Source organism: Fukomys damarensis, unplaced genomic scaffold (assembly GCF_012274545.1).
Source record: "Fukomys damarensis isolate Sample0158 unplaced genomic scaffold, DMR_v1.0_HiC HiC_scaffold_11, whole genome shotgun sequence".
In the NCBI taxonomy this organism is placed as follows: Eukaryota; Metazoa; Chordata; class Mammalia; order Rodentia; family Bathyergidae; genus Fukomys; species Fukomys damarensis.
Genome location: NW_022900923.1, coordinates 13,053,601 through 13,072,263, shown reverse-complemented (window position 1 = coordinate 13,072,263; position 18,663 = coordinate 13,053,601). Strand labels below are relative to the sequence as shown.

Here is an 18,663-nt window from a genome sequence, read left to right as displayed (position 1 = left end):
CATGATTATTTAAAGAAATACTAAGGCTAAGATGATTTGTTTAAATTTCCAATGAAAACTCAATTTCCCAAAATGTTTACCTCTATTTAAAGACATAAGCTTTCAAACTGGTGAACAATCATGGTATGGGGCCGGGGAGGGATGGAAGCTCCATAAGCGCCACTACCACACCTTCCCCATGCAGAACAGTGCTTCTCTTTAACTTGGCTATTCTCGATTCCTGCACTGTCCCTTTAAAATAAAGTGGTAATAATGACCCCAAACTTATACAACAAAAATTTTCTTCTATTTGTAAAGAAGTATTTGAAGCTATACAATAAAAATGTTTGCTTTCTGTCTAATGAAAGCCAAGGACTATCTAATGCACAGGATCTACAGATAAAGAAGCAACTCATTTAATGTATCAAATTCTGTCTCTAATATGCTAGAGTAGATTCATATACAACTGTTCACATTTCGGAGGCTGGTAAATGGTCAACCTTAGAGCAGAATAAACAGAAATGGAGAGAAACTATTAAGCAAAGTGAAAGTCCTTCAGTGAAAAGAAAGTAAACTAAAAATTTTATTTCCTTGTAATATTTTCTAGATTTTGCAAAATAAAAAAATTGAGACTCAAATACAATTTAAGCCACATGCAGAGAATTTCAGAAAGAAAAAACCTGCCAGGTGTGGTGATCCAGGCACATGCCTGTGATCCCAGCACTCAGTGGGCTGAGGCAGGAAGACTGCAGGGAGTTCAAGACCAGCCTAGGCTACAACAGTGAGTTCAGGGCCAGCCTGAACTATGTAGTGAGACTCCATCTTTTAAAAAAAGAAAAATAAAATAAAATTTTGTTTCAAATTTAAAAATAGAAAACCTGACTTTTCAAGTCATTTTTAAATTTTTGTTTGTTTGTTTTTTGAGGCAGGATCTTACTAAGTAGTTGAGACTGACCTGGAACTCACTATGTAGCCCAGGCTGGTCTCGAACTCACAGCAATCCTCCTGCCTCAGCCTCCCAAGTGCTGGGATTACAGGCATGCGCCACCACACCCAGCAAGTTATTTTTAAAGTTAACATAGCTTTATCAGAAAATTCTTAGTGAGCACTAGTTTTTTTAAAATCTAAATGATTTCCATTGTCTGTGAAAAAAGTAATATTCTCTCACAAAAATCATCTGTATATGTGAGAAATGAAATGTAACTTAGAAACACTGCTCTAAATACTATTAAGGCTAAGGCAAAAATTCCTTCGTCATTTCTAAGTATAAGTTATATTACATCATTTCCTTTTAACTCCATTTTTTTCAATTAGGATGAGGTAGTATTTTTTAGTATCATACACTATTATAAATATTTCTTCCTAATTCTAAGTAACTATTTAAGCAATAGGAACGCACTTGCTAGGCACTCTGGTTAGTATCTGCTTTAAGTTATTTTAATTCTTAGTAAAAGCATTAAATCTTAAAATTCAAATGATTACTCATTTATGATATAAGCAATTTAGGGCTGGGGATGCAGCACAGTGGTAGGGTGTTTGCCAGCATGCAATAAGGTCAGGAATCAATCCCTGGCACAGCAGGGGGAAAAAAAAAAAAGAAATGCTAGGACAACCTAAGTATTTTATTTATGGCTTCACATCTTAAATGTTTTTTTCTTCCCCTTTTAGTTAAGATGCTAACTAAAAAGACATTTCAAAGTATGCAATAACCAACAAAATATTAGGTGATCACAACAATCTGAAAAACAGAATACTAACCTTGAGCAACAGAGTAGTCAACAACTAAGTGACTTCTGGTGTAAGGAAATAAAGTATTGCATTGTGTTTTTCATTACACATCTCTGTAAATATTCTTGATGTTCAAATTAAATAGCTACCACTGAAAACCTGATTCAAGAATAGTTAGAAAGCTAATTTTCCATTCAGTCCTATAGCTCAACAATTCTTTGAAAACAACTTAACTCTAAACAGAAATAAGGGGGATAGATGGTTGATCTGATTTCAAAACTTTATGAAAAGTTAACTTTGTAAGAATTTCCTTTAATATTAAGGAACTTCTTGCATTTATCAGACAAGGATAAACTTGGATTTCAGTTTGATCAAATGAGTGCCGCTAAAATAGAGCTACCTTTGTTGTTGCTACTATTGTATCTGTGGTACTCAGGACTGAATTCAGGGCTTTTGTACTGAGCAAAATTCCCATCTAAACTGCCCAGGCTGGGGTGGAAGTTGCAATCCTAGCCTACCAGAGTACTGGGATTACAGGTGCGTACCACACCTGGCCTTTGCAGTTATGTATATTCATTCACTCACGTTAAAGAAGTCTCTCCCAGATCCTCTGAGCTTGATGCAAAGCTGTCATTCAGTTTTCTTTCTTTACCATTACCCTAGGAAATCCTTTCTTCTCTCACCTCCAGTGAATCTCCTGCTTCCTCCCTATATCCCATACAGTACTTCCTCATCTTAACTTACTCCTTCTGTCATATAGCAGAAGTAGGACAATCTACTCATCCCAGTCTGACTGCTTTTATCACCAGAAGTTCCATAACTCAGGAAAACTCCTTAGTCCCAGGTAAACCAAGCTGATCGGTTAACCCTATTTAGAGAGATGGCAGAAAAATATTTTTGGAAGATTTGCATGTCTAAAAATATCCTTATTCCACCTTCATACTTGACTGCGAATTTGACTAGGTACAGAATTTGGGTTTGAAAATCACGTTCCTTCAATACATTATTTTAGCTTCTTTCTAGCGTTGTTGCTAAGAAAAACAAAGGCTTTTCTGGTTCCTGACCGTTGTTTTGTTTCACTTTATTTTGTCAGTATCTTCCTTATCCCCAAAGTTCTGAAAATTCTTCAACATACTGACTGTGAATTTTAGCATCAGTCAACTTTCATCCATTACGCTAGGTATCTAATATCTGCACCTTTCATTTAAAAACTTGTGTCCTTCAGTTTCTGAATGTTTCTCTACTATTATTTTATTGACAATTTCTTCCCCTCTGTTCTCTCTACTGGAATTCTCTTTAGAATTTCTACTATTCTGATTACTCAAATGCATCTTCTAGTTTAATTGCTCTCTAGTTTCATCCTCCCAAATTATTGTATAGTTTTATCTCTTTTCTATCTCTGCATTTTTTTGTCTGTGAAATTTTTTTCAGCTTTCTCTTAAAATTCTTATATGAAAGTTTTCATTTTAGCAATCAAATTCTTAATTTCAAAGAACTTTTTTCATTCTTTCGTCCCTTTTTATGGCATCTTGATTTTATTCACAGGTGTAATATTTTACCTCTAAAACTATGAAAATTATAATTATAAAAAAATGAAAAGATCTGAAGCTCTGAATCCTTGGGTGAAGCCCATTGATAATGAATTTCACAGTAGTGTGACTGGCTTACTGAGGAATCCCTGATATCTGGATCTTTAGGTCTTCCTTCCTGAGTTGGTCAGATTTTTCAGAAGGCTCTTTTAAGAAATCTCTCTTTGTAACAAAGACCTAGTTGCCAGCATTCTAGAAGCCAAAAAGAAGTAAATAAACATTTCTCTACTCCCCTAATTCCAATATAAAATGTCTAAACCTACACTATATCTGATGTCATTCAACCCGGAACACTATTTTATCAAGAATAAAGATACAATCTTTGAGAAGGACAGACAAAAGGCAGGGCTCTAAGTTCTTACTGCTTCTAAAATAGTTTCAACTAATCCTCCATACTTTAGCTCTGCCTGAACCTCAACTTACAGAAGTTCCTGAAGACACCAATTTCTAAGACGTCTGAGGATTCTGCCAAGTAAACTGGATAGGTCCTCAACATTCACCACTGTTAACTTAGGATTTCAAAGTTTCTCAGATCTCCTAAGTCATTATCATTAATTTGCTTTTCAGCTTCCAAAATATCAGTGCTGTAAGTCTCCTCTCTTATCCTTCTCATCCTTGAATGTTTATGACTTTTTCAAAAATTTCTTGCTGCCCACCCTGCCGGGGAAGGCGGAAGATGCCAGTAAAGAAGAAGAGAAAAGACTCCTCCAGGGTGGCAGCAGCAGTAGTGGAAGACAGTGGCCTAAAAAAGTGTAAAATCTCCAGCTATTGCAGATCCTCCCTCCCTGCTAGACTAATAAGTGGAGAGGAACATTTTTCAAGCAAGAAGTGCCTGGCTTGGTTTTATGAGTATGCAGGTCCTGATGAAGTTATAGGGCCAGAAGGAATGGAAAAATTTTGTGAGACATTGGTATTGAACCTGAAAATATTATGTCAGTTTTAGTGTGGAAATTGGAGGCTGAAAGCATGGGATTTTTTACCAAGGAAGAATGGTTAAAGGGAATGACTTCATTACAGTGTGACTGCACAGAAAAGTTACAAAACAAATTTGACTTTTTGTGCTCACAGCTGAATGATATTTTGTCATTTAAGGATATATACAGATATGCATTTGATTTTGCAAGGGATAAAGATCAGAGGAGCCTTGATATTGATTCTGCTATATCTATGTTAGCTCTTCTGCTTGAGAGGATATGGCCACTGTTTTCAGTATTTTACCAGTACCTGGAACAATCAAAGTACTGTGTTATGAACAAAGATCAGTGGTACAATGTATTAGAATTCAGCAGAACAGTCCATGCAGATTTTAGTAACTACGATGAAGATGTTGCTTGGCTCGTTCTTCTTGATGAATTTGTTGAGTGGCAAAAAATACATCAAACATGATAGCAAGAACTATTTTGAAGAAAATGCAAACTTTTTGATTCCCATACGTTATACAGGCTAATGAGTTAAAGGGGAAAAAAAATCCAAAGGGTGCATTTTCATTCATATGAAAGACTTATAGTACTTTTTTTTTTTACTTCTTTTTAAAGAAAGTTTTCTTGTTACATGTGATGGGCATTGAACCACACCTCTTCTGAGACTGAATATTGACATTTTTGTTTCAAGTTATGTTTTTAACATTTCAGAACAATAAAGATTCAGATTTGTGACAAAGGCCTTAAAGTGAAAAAAAAATTTCGTTATCATAGGCTTGGTGGGGCTGCAGAAGGCAATAAAATTATATTCATATGTTCAATCCATCACCAAACCCTAAAGTTTATGCTGGACACTGTGCAAATAAAGTTAAACACAGACAATATAAAAAAAATTATAACTAAAATTTAGAGGTTCACAATTTGCCTTATTCCTTACCCTCTCCTCACTCCATTAAGTACTTGTTTACACACTGTCAACTGCTAACAAGGGGGACTGTAAATACCACTGAAAAAGCAACTTTTGAATTATTTGCCAATTAGAAAGCTAATTTTTTAAAAGGAAAAAAATCACTTTTGAAACAGGGTAAATCAAAAAGGAAACAAGTCCCCAGCATAAAAATACTGAGTTTAAACCAATGCTTCATGATCACTTATGCTGCTTCTAGCCTTGGGTGTAACAAGTACAATATAATGGTATTAATTCATTCAACCAACATTATTATGTATCTGCAATATACCTTGCACTTACCAGGACAAGCACAGGGGTAGGGGAAGTGAAACAGGATTTCAAAAAAAAAAAAAAATCAATATGTAAAAAGTCACTGGATAGTCACATATGCTTTAATTTAATATTTCATTTCTAGTAAAAGCTGAATGTAGTGCAAAAGGGCAGCAAAAGAGAATTTTTTGGGTAAAGCAACTGCTTTGCACCTTAACTGTAACAGTAGTCACATGACTCTGCATTTGCTAAAACTCATAGTTGTGCACCAGAAAAATATATTTTATTATAATATTTAATTTTTGGAATAATTTTTTAAAGTATAAAGGTTAGTGGAAATATAAATAAAATGACACACAGAGATATACATATGTGTGTGTATATATACATATATGTATATATATATAAGCATGTAGTCACGCATCACTTCATGACATTTCAGCCAATGACAGACCACATATACAGTGGTCCCATGAGATTAAATTGCCTACTTAGTTTTATAGGACCACTCCACAACAAAATCGCCTAACAACTCATTTCTCAGACCATGTCCCATCATTAAGCAAGGTTTTTGAATTACACAAGTAGCCATTGTCTTTTCCTTCCTGAAAAATTCTGCCCTAAAATCGTTAGGGGGCGCAGATCAAAGTACACAAGAGAAACAAATGATGCTGGACCAGAGCTGGAAACTGAGCTGGATCAAAGTCCTTTGTGTACTGCCACCAGGAATTTCAAGCCTGAGAAGCATGATGAGAACATTCATGGAACAGTTCAGCCTGGCATGAAGACGGAAGCCTAGTGATGATAGTTATAAATTGAACACACTGAGAAGCACATCTTTAGTGGGAGAGAAATAGCAACCTGGCATACAGAGTGAGCACTCAAGTGGGGTGAAGTACCAGCTAGACAGATAAGGGTAAACAGGTTGTCTGAATGAGGGAGGGAGTAGCCACACTGACAGGAAGTTAGTTTTATACCGAGGGACTGATTGTATAAGTAAATATATTAAGGATAACAGGAGCATGCGTCTCACTGTTGGGAAGAGAAACTATAATACAGGAAAGAAAAGAATCCAAATTAACCCAATCAGATTAACTCATTGGAATTAAAGGTATTAGTGCAAATTGTCTTTCATATATAATAATATCTATAGATATTTGTAAGTAATACAGTTATAAAATGTAAATCTGCATACATGTAAGTGGACAGGTGAATAGATAATACAGTTTGATGGATAGATGAATGGGTAAAAACTGCTATCTCTGTTCAACAGTATAGTTTATGATCAGCAACAATGAATAGCAATGAATACACTTTTATCTTGGACCTTAGTTTCTTTGGAATAACTTCCTTTACTAAAAGGAACCAAGAATTCTTCAAAAAATTGCTGATTCCAAGGCTGAAACAAGGAAAGTACAAAACAAGCCTGAACTATCTCATTATATCACAAAGTGAGCAAATACTCAAGGGGTCATAGGGACATGCCAAAGCACACAGAAATCTATTTGAAGGGGCTCCTAATGGCCAAATCTGGGCCAATTCAAGCCCCAAAATAAGTGGTAATGAAGGGTTAGAACCTAATAGCACAGAAAACCATATTTAATGAGGACACAGTAGTTATATAAAATATCACCCCACAAAATAACTATTAATTATTAAAAAAAAGTACTTTACAACAAAGTCTAGCAGAGAGAAACTTAATAAGTAATAGGGCAATATGCAATCATGTACCATTTGATAAGATGCAATGAAGAAAACACAGCATCACTTCTGTGATAGTCTTGCCAAAGATGTAATATGTGAATCTAATCATAAAGAAACAAACCCAAATTAGGAGTTACTATAAAAGCCACAAAATAACTGGCCTTCAGAGCTGTGAAAGTCAAGGAAATTCTAAAAACCTGGCCCAGAGTAAAATATGACATCCAAGTACTACATAATGCCCAGCTGAATCCTTCTGATATAAGGATATTACTAGGACAATAGATGCAACTCAAATGAATGGTACACGATTCCTAAGGATTAGGTAATACTAGCTCATCAAGGTTAATTTCTTGGTTTTAATAGTTGCATTATGGTCTGTAGAAGAATACAGACAATATGTACAAAGATATAGGGTGGGTGATGGGTATCAGGTAGGCAACATAGTTCCAAATGATTCAGGAGAAAAAAAATGTACTGTATTTGCAATTTTTCTGTAAGTTTGAAACTGTTTCGAATCTTTTAAGTTATATTTTAAAATGGAAGAAGTGATTATGGAAGTAAACAAACAGCACACAAAAAATTGTGTATATCATGCTGAAGAGTTTAAAAGTCATCCTGAAAGCTTTTAGTAGTCACTGAAAGATGCTACCACAACTAAAAGATCGTGTTATATTTTCTTGTTTTGTATTTGTCTTTTAATTCCTCCTAATAAACAGTGGTCCTGGATGTATAAGATTCACAATATTTTTGGTTAAAGACAAATGTAATAATGAGGTTACTTAGCATTTGATGGAAAAGCAAAAGCATGATTAATGAGGACAATAAAATCCAAGAGTGTTAAAATTCATTTATACACATTTAAGAGCCAGGAATGTACAAATCCATTTACACATGTATATAACCCAGGTATAAATCGATTTATACATGTTTGATACAGACAAGTAAAGGAGCCAAATCTTCATAGATGTAGCATAAAATTAGGATAATCTATAAGTTGCTGCACTTACTGATATTACAAGCAGGTAGGCAAAAGAATACAGTATGACCATCATCACAACCTCTAACCTCAAGCAATGTGACACAGCAATGAACTCCTTAGAGAAAATGTCAGCCTTAGCATGCACCAAAAAAAGCAGAAATAGAAATTACACCATATTTTCATATATTATTGAAGTTGTAACCATACTCTAGGATTAAGTATAGAGTATGAAAAAACTTTATATCATATCAGTATGTCCGCTTTACCATATATCTGATCTGAACTTTTAGTCTGTTTTTAAATATTTCTCAGTTATGATTTTCAGTCAAGGCAAAGCCATAGGTAATTACCAATACAATCCCACAACTGGGCTTTAGTCTCTGCTACAACCAACAATTTTTCAGATCTCAGCACACAATACTTTTTTTTTTTTTGAGACAGGGTCTCACTACATATTCCAGGCTGGCCTCAAAATTGCCACAATCCTCCTTCCTCAGCCTCCCAAGTGCTGGGATTATTGGCAGGTACAACCAAGACTGGCTAGCACAGAATACATTAACAGCGTATGAAGTCAACTTGGGATATTAGTCACTCCTAGTAAAAACACTGATACTAAGGAAAAGACCCTTGCTGTAACAGGACTACACTGCTGTTACAAAGCTCACATAAAATCTAATTAGTTCTGTTCTATTGCATAGCTATGACAGTCTCTATCTATACCAATGAGAGAGGCAACCTGATTAGACAATTATCAAGCACTACTGGAAAAAAAAATCAATAGGTTAGCAAGAGCACCTTTGTAAACTAGGAACTGCACATATGTACTCCTAAAAGGCACAGATCAAGTCCTACTGGTGTGTGTGCATGATTGTGAACTCCACACAAATTAAGAACTATTGCAAGATTGGTTTCTAGGTGATGTATACAACAGTGCTAAAAATGCTAAACATGAATAGGAAAAAGGAAAATCAATCAAACCTTTCCTTTTGTTTACACTTTCATGTAAATTGCAACTATATTCAAAAACCAATGTGGTATCCCAACACTCTCTGAAGCTGAGTCAGAAGATCACAAATTCCAACCCAGCCTGGGCAACTTACATGACTTAGCAAGATTCTGTCTCAAATTTTAAAAAGGGCTGGGGATACAGCTCAACATGAAGTCCCTGTACCAGACAATCCCCAGAACCAGACAGTCAGAGAGAAAAAAGGAAGAGAGATTGAGATAAAGAAACAAAAACAGAGAGAAAGAAGAGAGAAAAAATCTGATAGAAGAATTGGAGAAAGGCTTTCGGTCATATAGGCAGCTTACAGGCTCTGGCACCACCTATAGTTTCTTAGGTGGTGCCTTCCTAAGCTTTCATTTCCCAAAGTGGGTCTGCTTGTGTTGGTGGTATAGTGGTGAGCATGGCAGCCTTCCAAAGTGGGTCTGCTTGTTCCTCACAAAAAGAGTTTAAGCTAAAATGTCTTAGGCAAACTATGTAAAAGAATGTTAAAGAGGTTTCTTAGAACCTTTTGAAACTTTTTTATGATAATGTGCTTTGTAATATCCAAAGAAGGATCGATTCAACAGCACTATTTCCCAATACCACATATACACTGAATCCTTAATATTCAGAACATTCATTTATATCTCTTGAAATACAGTTTAGGAAATACCAATGGACTAGTGGACATTGTTAATTTTCTTCATATTTACTGTAAGATTACAACATGCTTCTGTAGATAGTGCATAATTTTTAGTTCACAAAAGGACCTAAATGAATAACACATCAATAATGATTTTAACCTTCTAAGATGAGGTCTAGAACTGTAGATTTGTAGATTGCAGCTTTAAAAATACAAAAATAAGCCAGGTGTGGAGGCACACACTGTAATCCCAGCACCCGGGAGATGGAGGAAAGTAGATCACAGTGAGTTCAAGGCCAACCTGAACTACATACTGAAAACCTGCCTCAAAACAAAAACAAAGAAAATGCAACTCGCCACTGCATAATTCTTGTTGTTGGTAGTAAAGAGAATATGCATTAACTTAATATTACCCAAAAATAGCCAGTTAATACCAACAAAATATTCCAATGCAAAATATCTTATCCTAAAAGAAAGACTAAATATTGTTTCCATAGTGCAGAGAAAGAGATGTTCACTGCAATATAATTTAATAAAACACTGTCAGTAAGACATAAAAAAGTTTAACAGTAAAACAAACTTCTTTACATCCTTGTAAGAGTACAGCTATACACTTTGATTATACTGCACTTTACCCCAAAAAATGGAATTTTAGTTCTTCATTTATCATAAGGCTAGACAAAAGAGAGAGGCCAACAAAATACAACTATAAATCACCAGAAAAGGAAAATTCCTAACCTGGCTTTCAACTTTCAGCAAAATAAGCATTTATGATGATGACCATTTTTCACAGATGATAAAACAAACTCAATGAGGTTAAATAGCTTCCCTAGATCATCCTGCCAATAATTAAAATAGTCAAAATCTAAAGTCTTTGCTTTTTCTACTTGTCTTTAAATAATCAAACTGAATTGTTCTCTAACATTATCTGCCACCCTTAATAGCCCAAACAAAAGTTAATAGTAATCACAGAATTCTAATTGTTCAAATGGCACCAATTATATATGGTTTTGTCCTTAATAAAAGTATTTTTCTTGCTTCCCTTACAGTATATATAAATTGGAGCTGGCATAGGAAGCATGTAGCTTTGCCATACAATTTTATGCACAATAATGAAGTTCCTGTACCACTCACAAAGTCTTAAACCAACTGCTTAGCTAAAGAATTATTAACTTGGGGGGGGAGGTAGAGCTAGAGGAATAGTACTTAATACTAATAGATTCTAAAACTGCATGGGTCCATGAACTTTTTCTCTTAAACATCAAAAAATAATGAAATCTTTTCAGAGACAGACCATAGTGTTGCAACATGCTACAATTACAATAAAATCTACAAAAGATAGTGATAATTTCTACATCTATAGTGAATGCCTATACATGAAAAGCACATTTAATTAAACAAGGAAATGTCATACATAGACACTTCTCAGTAATTTCAAGGTCTTTAGGAGTTAACAGTACAGGTTCATTATTCTATCTCATTTTACTTTGTAGTGTATGTTTCTTAGGTATAATTTTAGCAACACTACTTTTATGTTACTCTACCATGATTCAGTTTATCTTCTGGGTCACATGACTTTCACACAGAAAACTACAGTTTACAATCACTAAATAAGATATAACATTCAAATTTAGATTCGTTCTCCAAACCACACAGTATCCCCAGGTTTCTCTTAAAATTTCTAACTTTGATATTCTGGGATTTATGAGGAAAACCATGACCTAATATAGAATGAACACTTCCTAAAGAGTATTCCGTGGAACACTGGTGGCCACCCATCCTCCAGATACTCTGCAAAAAGGTGATTCTATGATTAGATAAACTTCATTAAGTCTAAAAAAAACTGCAATGTTTTTAACATTAGAATTTGCCTGGAATAGTTTCCCAAACTCACCTACCTACATAAACCACAGACAGACAGACAGAGGGGCACACACACACACACACACACACACACACACACACACGCCGAGAGAGAGAGAGAGAGAGAGAGAGAGAGAGAACAGAAAAAGGGAAAGAGGGAAAGAGAAATACCTACTAATATTCCATGAATTTACAGAAAAATGAGGAAGATGCTAGATGAAGAAACCCCCGTCCCAAAATAGAAGGATGCAATTCAAGCACTAAGGGGCAAATAGTGGGTCTTTGTGTCTCCTGTTACCATGAAAGCAAAAGTACTGCTTTTCAATAATGTCAGATAAAAGAACCCTAGACTAGGAAGAAGGGACTGCCCAATCAAAGGGTAGCCATTCCCTCCCTACTAGTGGAAGTTGTAAAGAGGAAGTGTGGAGAAGTTAGCTAAGAGCAACCCTGAAGCTCTCATCAACATCAATGAGGAAGAAAAGGCAATTGCCTGGATCCGAAAAGTAACAACAAATGACAGCCATTCTTATGTCTGGAAAAACATACACATATAGTGTGGATCATTCAAAAGAATCATTACAGAAAAAACTTCTTTACTCATCAAGATGCAGCTGAGCGGGCAGCTCTGTGAATAAAGAAGACTAAAAACAATTCTATAGAACTAAAAAATCCTCCCCTACATCTAGCCTAGAGTTACTACAGAGTGATGGGAAAATACAACAAGAAACTACCATGACTGTTTTTAGGTCACATGGCTACCTCTCAAGTTCAATAAGCTTATACACCTCTGACAATTAAAGTTAAAACTCAGGCCGGGGAGTTAGCTCAAAGGTTCCGCCTCCTGCCTTGCAAGGGCAAGGACCCGAGTTTCTTCTAAATTAAAAATACCTGAGCCAGGTGTGGTGGCGCACACCTGTAATCCCAGCACTGGGAGGGTCGCTGTGAGTTCGAGACCAGCCTGGGCCACATAGTGAGTTCCAGGTCAATCTCAACTATATAGTGAGACCCTGTCTCAAAAAAACAACAACAACAAAAACAAAAAAACAAAAAAGCAAAAAAAAACAATTATTCACAAATGAGACAAGTAGCAACTGAGGAACACAGTAAATTCAAATGGTAAATTCATCTCTATATTCATTCTCATTCTGTTCCTCTCCAATTCTCCCTTTTACTCTCACTACACCTGGCCTCAAACTCTTAATCTCAGAGTGCAAGAAATATTAGTAAGAAATACTAGAAAACACAAATGTTTTACATAATGATACTTATTTTTTCTATATATGAGCTTAATATTTTCTATTGTGATTTATTTCATTCTTTAAATGCTAGTCACACAAAAACTGATTAAAAAACCTACCACAACCAGCAGGATGGAAACCAATGAGCTCATACACAACATACTGACAGTAAGTACCATAACGGAAAAAGTTTTCGAAAAGATTGTTTGACTGCCATGGAATAGTATGATACTTATTTATGCCAATTTCAGATCCTTTACCCTAAAACAGCATGGGCTCACTGTGTAATGGTAAGGTAATCAAGTCCTAATATTTACAGGATATTTCATAAAATTTCTAAAATATTATGGTATTTATTTCTACACTACTGTGGAAAACTGTCCTAAATTTCCATACAAAATAAATGTATTTTTTTTAATTCTTTAAGTGTTAATCCTAACATCTTTTAAGTGTTATTCCTAACTCGTACAGCAACTGGGAGGATACTGGGGATTGAACCCAAGGTCTTTGCACTAAGTCACATCCCCAACTTTTTTTTTTTTTTTTTTTTTTTTTTGAGGCAGGTTCTTGCTAAATCACTAAGTTGCCCAGGCTGGATTCAAATTTGCAATCCCACTGCCTCAGCCACTGTGACTGGCTATAAACCAGTATTTTTCTTAAAGTGCTATTCTTCAAAATAATTACTAATCAATCAATGTCTATAGCTGTTGCAATAACCAGTACCATCTGATAACTCTAAGTATAACTTGAGAAAATAGAAGAGAAAGAAATGAAATAACAATAATCACTTTTGAACATGTTCCTAGCATTGCTAGCACAGTGATAGATTATTTAATAGAATATCATGTTACTAGTCAAAAGGAATTAAACGCCCAACCTATATTTCTAAAGACATTTATGATTACCCTAATTGAGGGCTTACACGAAAATATATGCTATCACCTGTATTCAATGAACATTTTGATAAATTAGTATGATTAATAAATTCTACTCAGGAAAAGCCAACAGTAAGAAGCAACAGATGAGAAGACCAAAGTATCCTAAACAAATATTCAGATCAAGCCATCATCACCTGAATTAACCCACACATGAAAAAATGTGAATAAGCTTTAAAAAAACTACTCTAATAAAAGGAAAAGTGTATACCACAGTATCTGCTGATGTTCCTGGGAACAGCTTTATTAATCACACTATTCTCTACTAAGTATTACAAAGTCAAGTTCAGAAAGTATCAAAAAACAGTTATCCACATACATAGCCTTGCAAATTTCTTTCATACTGAGTAACATCATTGATTTTTTTTTAAAGTAAATTGGCAAAGAATTCTGTAAAATTCAAATTGCTCGATTTAACTCACCAGGAAGTTAGTTTATAATGTAAAAGTTGTTTTTACTTCTATAACTCTTAACATATTCTAAAATTATGCTAACAGTAAAGCCACTACTCATAAACAAACATAAACCATAATCATTTTAACAACTTAAAAAACAAAGAAGACAAAAACATAGTCTTTCAAATCTTATTGGCTTACTGGAAAATAATACGTATTATTAAATTTAAACATGATCAATGGTATCAAGGTGTATTTCCCCCTTGGGTTAGTGTTCACTGGCTTAATCCCCTCCTCTACCTCTCTCCTGCTCTATTTATTTCCTCCCTCAATCCATCAGTACAAAAGCAAGCAATGAGTTAGAGAAAAATAACATACTTGACTTTGAGTGATCAGCTTTCTTATGTCGTGTAAATACTAACAATAACAATATAGAAGTGAAATAGGCCATAACAAGGAATAAAATAAATTTGCTGGAAAAGCAATACAGACAGAATCTTGGTTGACTCTATTTTTAAGAGAAACCTATCAACAGCATAAAAATGAGAAGTATCTTACTTTCATAATTATAAATACAAAAACAAACATTAAGTATTTAGTATAATATAGAGTACTTAACTATCCTGCTCTCTTGTTGCAATTACTGGGTCTTTTAAATATTTAAAGACTCAATATTTCTTGAATATTAAAATCAAACTAAAAATGTTATCTGTTAAGACAAATCTAAATTATCAAATTAAACCCAACAATAATTCTAGTAAATATATATCAAAGGACACTCCACCCAAAAATAATGTTTTTAAAAATTAAATTGAGGTCAATTCACCACTCAGAAGCTTCTTTAACCTAAATTGCTTTTTATATGACATTGGGTAATGAGAATAAAATAGAACATTTCTCCAAAATGCAGTACTCAATTCATAGGTGAAGAACAGAAAATCTATTTCAATACTTAAATGAAAAGATGCTTATTCTTAACCTAAATTGCCCCAAACATAGTATTACTACTTACAATACATCTCTTAGCTTTTTCATTCTTAACTTTCTTTTCTTACACTTTACTCAAACTTCTGATAGATATACCCCATATTCAAGACCTCTTAAGCCATCTTAAAAACACTCAGCAGTACAGCACTGCCTAATATGTGCAAGGCCCTGGGTTCCATTCCCAGTACTTCCGAAAAGAAAAAAAAGAAAGAAAAGAAAAACTTGAGCCTTAACAAACACTCCTCAGACCTAAAGTATACAAATTAATTCCTTAAAAATTCTATTCTCTTGTTCTCCAAACAGTGAAAAACAGTTAAGTTGGTGAAGCCACATATAGTATCAGGCTTCTAAAAACACAAAATGTAAAGGGTACCACTAAAAACTTTACTCCTTGATTGTGACAAGTCCCTGGTCGTTTTGTTTTGAGACAGACAGGGTCTTGCTATGTAGTCCATGCGGGCCTCAAACTTGTGAACCTTTCTTCTGCTTCAGCCTCTCAAGTGCTGGGATTACAAACGTGGGACACCACACCAGGCTCCTGGTCTTAAATTGTTAAGAAATATATATCTGTAGCTCTATCACAATTCTCAGTATTTAGAAACATATATCTGTGCTGCTCTACAACTAAGCTACATCCTCTACCCTTTTATTTTTTACTTTGAGACAGGGTTTCACTAAGTTCCCCAGGTGGGACTTGAACTTGGAATCCTCCTGCCTCAGCTTCTGTAGGTGCTGGGATTACAGGCTGTTCCCTGCACCTGGCTATTAAGTTATTTTAAATATTCATAAAAATATAATGTACTTGGCCAAATATTTATTTAATTTTTTTGCTTTTCTGGCTTAAGTAAACTTACAGGTAAACAAAGTGTTTTTATACAGACAGAAGAAACAACATTCAGGAAAATACATTAATGGAAAAACAAATTATTTTAACAATCTAGAAAAATATGGCATAAACTACATAAATTCAACCAAAAGGCAATGAAGGATATAACTGTCTTTTATCATATATTACTTAAAATTATATTTACCACTGGTACATTAAAAAAAGGTCTTAGTATTCTGCAAGTAAAAAAGGATATTAAAAGACAATCATAATCACAGACTAGGGTGCCACTATGTAACCAAAATTGAAAAATTTAAACTCCAATTCTAAAAGTACCAAAACCTTTTTAATCTTCAAAGAAAACACTACAGGACTTCTGAATTCATGAAACATGGAATGTAAAACTACATGTGCTTTATAAAGTATTTTGCTTTATAAAATACTTTACACATTAAAAAGACATTCTAACAAAACCAGTAACAAAGTCAAAACTGTCTTAGAAGTTGCCTGAATAAATGGGTCAATTTCTTACATTCCCAATATGACTGTAGTAGTCTGTTTTTTAATATCATTTCATCCACATTTACATATCTCTTAAAACGTCATGACATCATGTTGCTAGAACTCTACTACTGGCAACTTGGATAAATAAAATTATTATGTGTATCCTGCATCAGTGAATGACCTGAGAAACTAACTTGAAATAAAATTTTTGAAGGAAAAAGTATCAGCACTTGATTTTTTACTTCAGGAAAGCTTTACCTAGGAATAAGGATAAAGGATAAAAACTTAACAACAAATTAAAATTATTAGTATTCTAAAGGTACAACGTACTACGTGCAGTTGGCCAAAATCCTTCAGAAGCCAAGGTGCACCATAGGTCTGGGAGATAAAGTGAACCGCTGGACGTCACACTGAGCCTGGGCTTAACCTCGGAGGCTAAAGAACTTCAACCAAGCCTTCAAGCTTGAAGGTCACGGAAGAGCCTTTGCTCTTCTCACTGATCCCTTCCACTACAGCAAGTCTTAATCACATCTACATTTAGAAGACTGAACCAAAAATCTACCCAGTTTAGACTTAAATTCGATTTGGAATAAAATCTGACGTTTAGGCAGGAGCTGCTCCTAAACATTCCCGATCAACGACTGTCACAATATTTTTAAAGTAGTTAAGCCATTTCATTTTAGGAACGTAACAATTTTTGAAAGGTCTATTTTTTAGCAATTTCCTTTGTCCGACACAGATATGAAATAAAACTCACTGATCACTGCCCTTCATGATCCTGCTGCCCTAAGATAAACACAGATATTTCAGGATCTTCTCCCATTTCAAGACTGATTTCTCAAGTCTAGGAGAGAATGTTTCCACCAACAAACACCTCACATTGAGTGGCTGTCATATTGCCACGGATTAGGCAACTGGGAGCAATAATCCATTTTACCTTTCCCAGAATTTAAATTTCTTACTGCTGACCTAAAAACATAAGTTCTTCATCACAAATTCCACAATAGCTAGGCCTTACAGCAAGGCAACAACTGAGTAGTATGATTTTACTCCTGGGAAAATACGTACCAAAAACTAGAGGGAAAAAAAAAATCTTAAAATAGTTGATGTCCTTTTATTTTAGATATCTGTATTTTTTTCATTAGTCTGCTCATAACTCTTAACTACTAAATCATAACGTCCAGCTATAGTTTAAAAAATCACAAACTTACCCCATTCTAGGTATTCAAGAATGTTCTTCTCTCTTCTTAATGGAGAATTATTGCACTCATCATAAAGGCAGATGAGTATATCCAGTAAGGTCTCCACACTGAAGCACTGCCCATGGGTCTGAGCCGGCCCATCCAAAATAAACTGCTCCAACTGCCTCAAACGCACTTCTCCGGACATGTTTGCTTCGGTTTCTGCTGGCTCTCTTTTAAATTGCTATTACAATTTTTACTACAACTATTTGAACCTAAATTTTAAAAGATGTGGTTTTAACAATAAACCACTTGTTTTTCCAACAGCTGTCATGCAATGCCGGTGCTGAATTAAACATCCAGTACACCAGTAATCTCACTTAAACGAAGCGTCTTCAATTTCACCCATATACATTTATCTTGAGGGAAAGTTACCATAAAATATATATATATATATTTAATACATCTTAAATAAAAAAAAAAAAAAAACTCTTCTCCTTCATTCAAAATTCAACTCCTGCAACAGAACCCTGAAACGAATCCGGTTGCATCATTAATGAGTACAGTCCTCTTTGCATCCGCAATTCACTTCCCGGGAAGAAGGAAAATAGAAAAGAGAGGAAAAAACCAGCATGAATAGGAGGGGGAGGGAAAACCAAAAATTCTGCTGCAAATCCTCCCAACCACCACTTGGATAAAACATCAACGGCAATTTCTCCAGCGGGAAAGGGAGGGGGCGAGGTCCCTGAAGCAGCTTCTCCCTAGCTCGGAGCACGCCAAGTCTTGCCCAGAGGAGGCTTTTCCTTCTGCTCCCGAGGTCTTTCTTTTTAAGGCTTTGCAGTGAGTCCTATTTCCAATGGATTCCGATGGAAACTCTTCATTTTCCTCCCGGCTTCTCCCAGGGGCCTGACCGGCAGCACGGTCGCGGGTGGGAAGGTGGCTGCGGGCGGCGCGGCACCCGGGCTCCGGGAGCAGCAGCTACTCGGCC

The 18,663-nt window shown here is 35.1% G+C and overlaps 2 protein-coding genes across 21 annotated transcripts in view; one reads left to right on the top strand and one right to left on the bottom strand.

Moving 5' to 3' along the window:
* Cdc42bpa (CDC42 binding protein kinase alpha) overlaps positions 1–18,129 on the bottom strand; it is a 271,103-nt gene extending 252,974 nt beyond the window's left edge. For 13 of the 20 annotated variants that reach the window (XM_033762059.1, XM_010642642.2, XM_033762063.1 and 10 more), the window contains exon 1: positions 17,706–18,128. In XM_033762059.1, coding sequence (XP_033617950.1) covers positions 17,706–17,883 — 178 coding nt within the window. In that variant the 5' untranslated portion in view covers positions 17,884–18,128. Of the gene's footprint in view, positions 1–17,705 lie in introns of all 20 variants that reach the window. The other 7 variants (XM_010642646.2, XM_033762070.1, XM_010642648.2 and 4 more) reach the window with 2 other exon arrangements.
* LOC104875203 (DCN1-like protein 5) lies at positions 3,973–4,682 on the top strand. The gene is given in 2 exon segments (XM_033762075.1): positions 3,973–4,195; positions 4,198–4,682. Coding segments are annotated over 2 exon segments (708 nt in total).
* Positions 18,130–18,663: the final 534 nt, after the last annotated feature.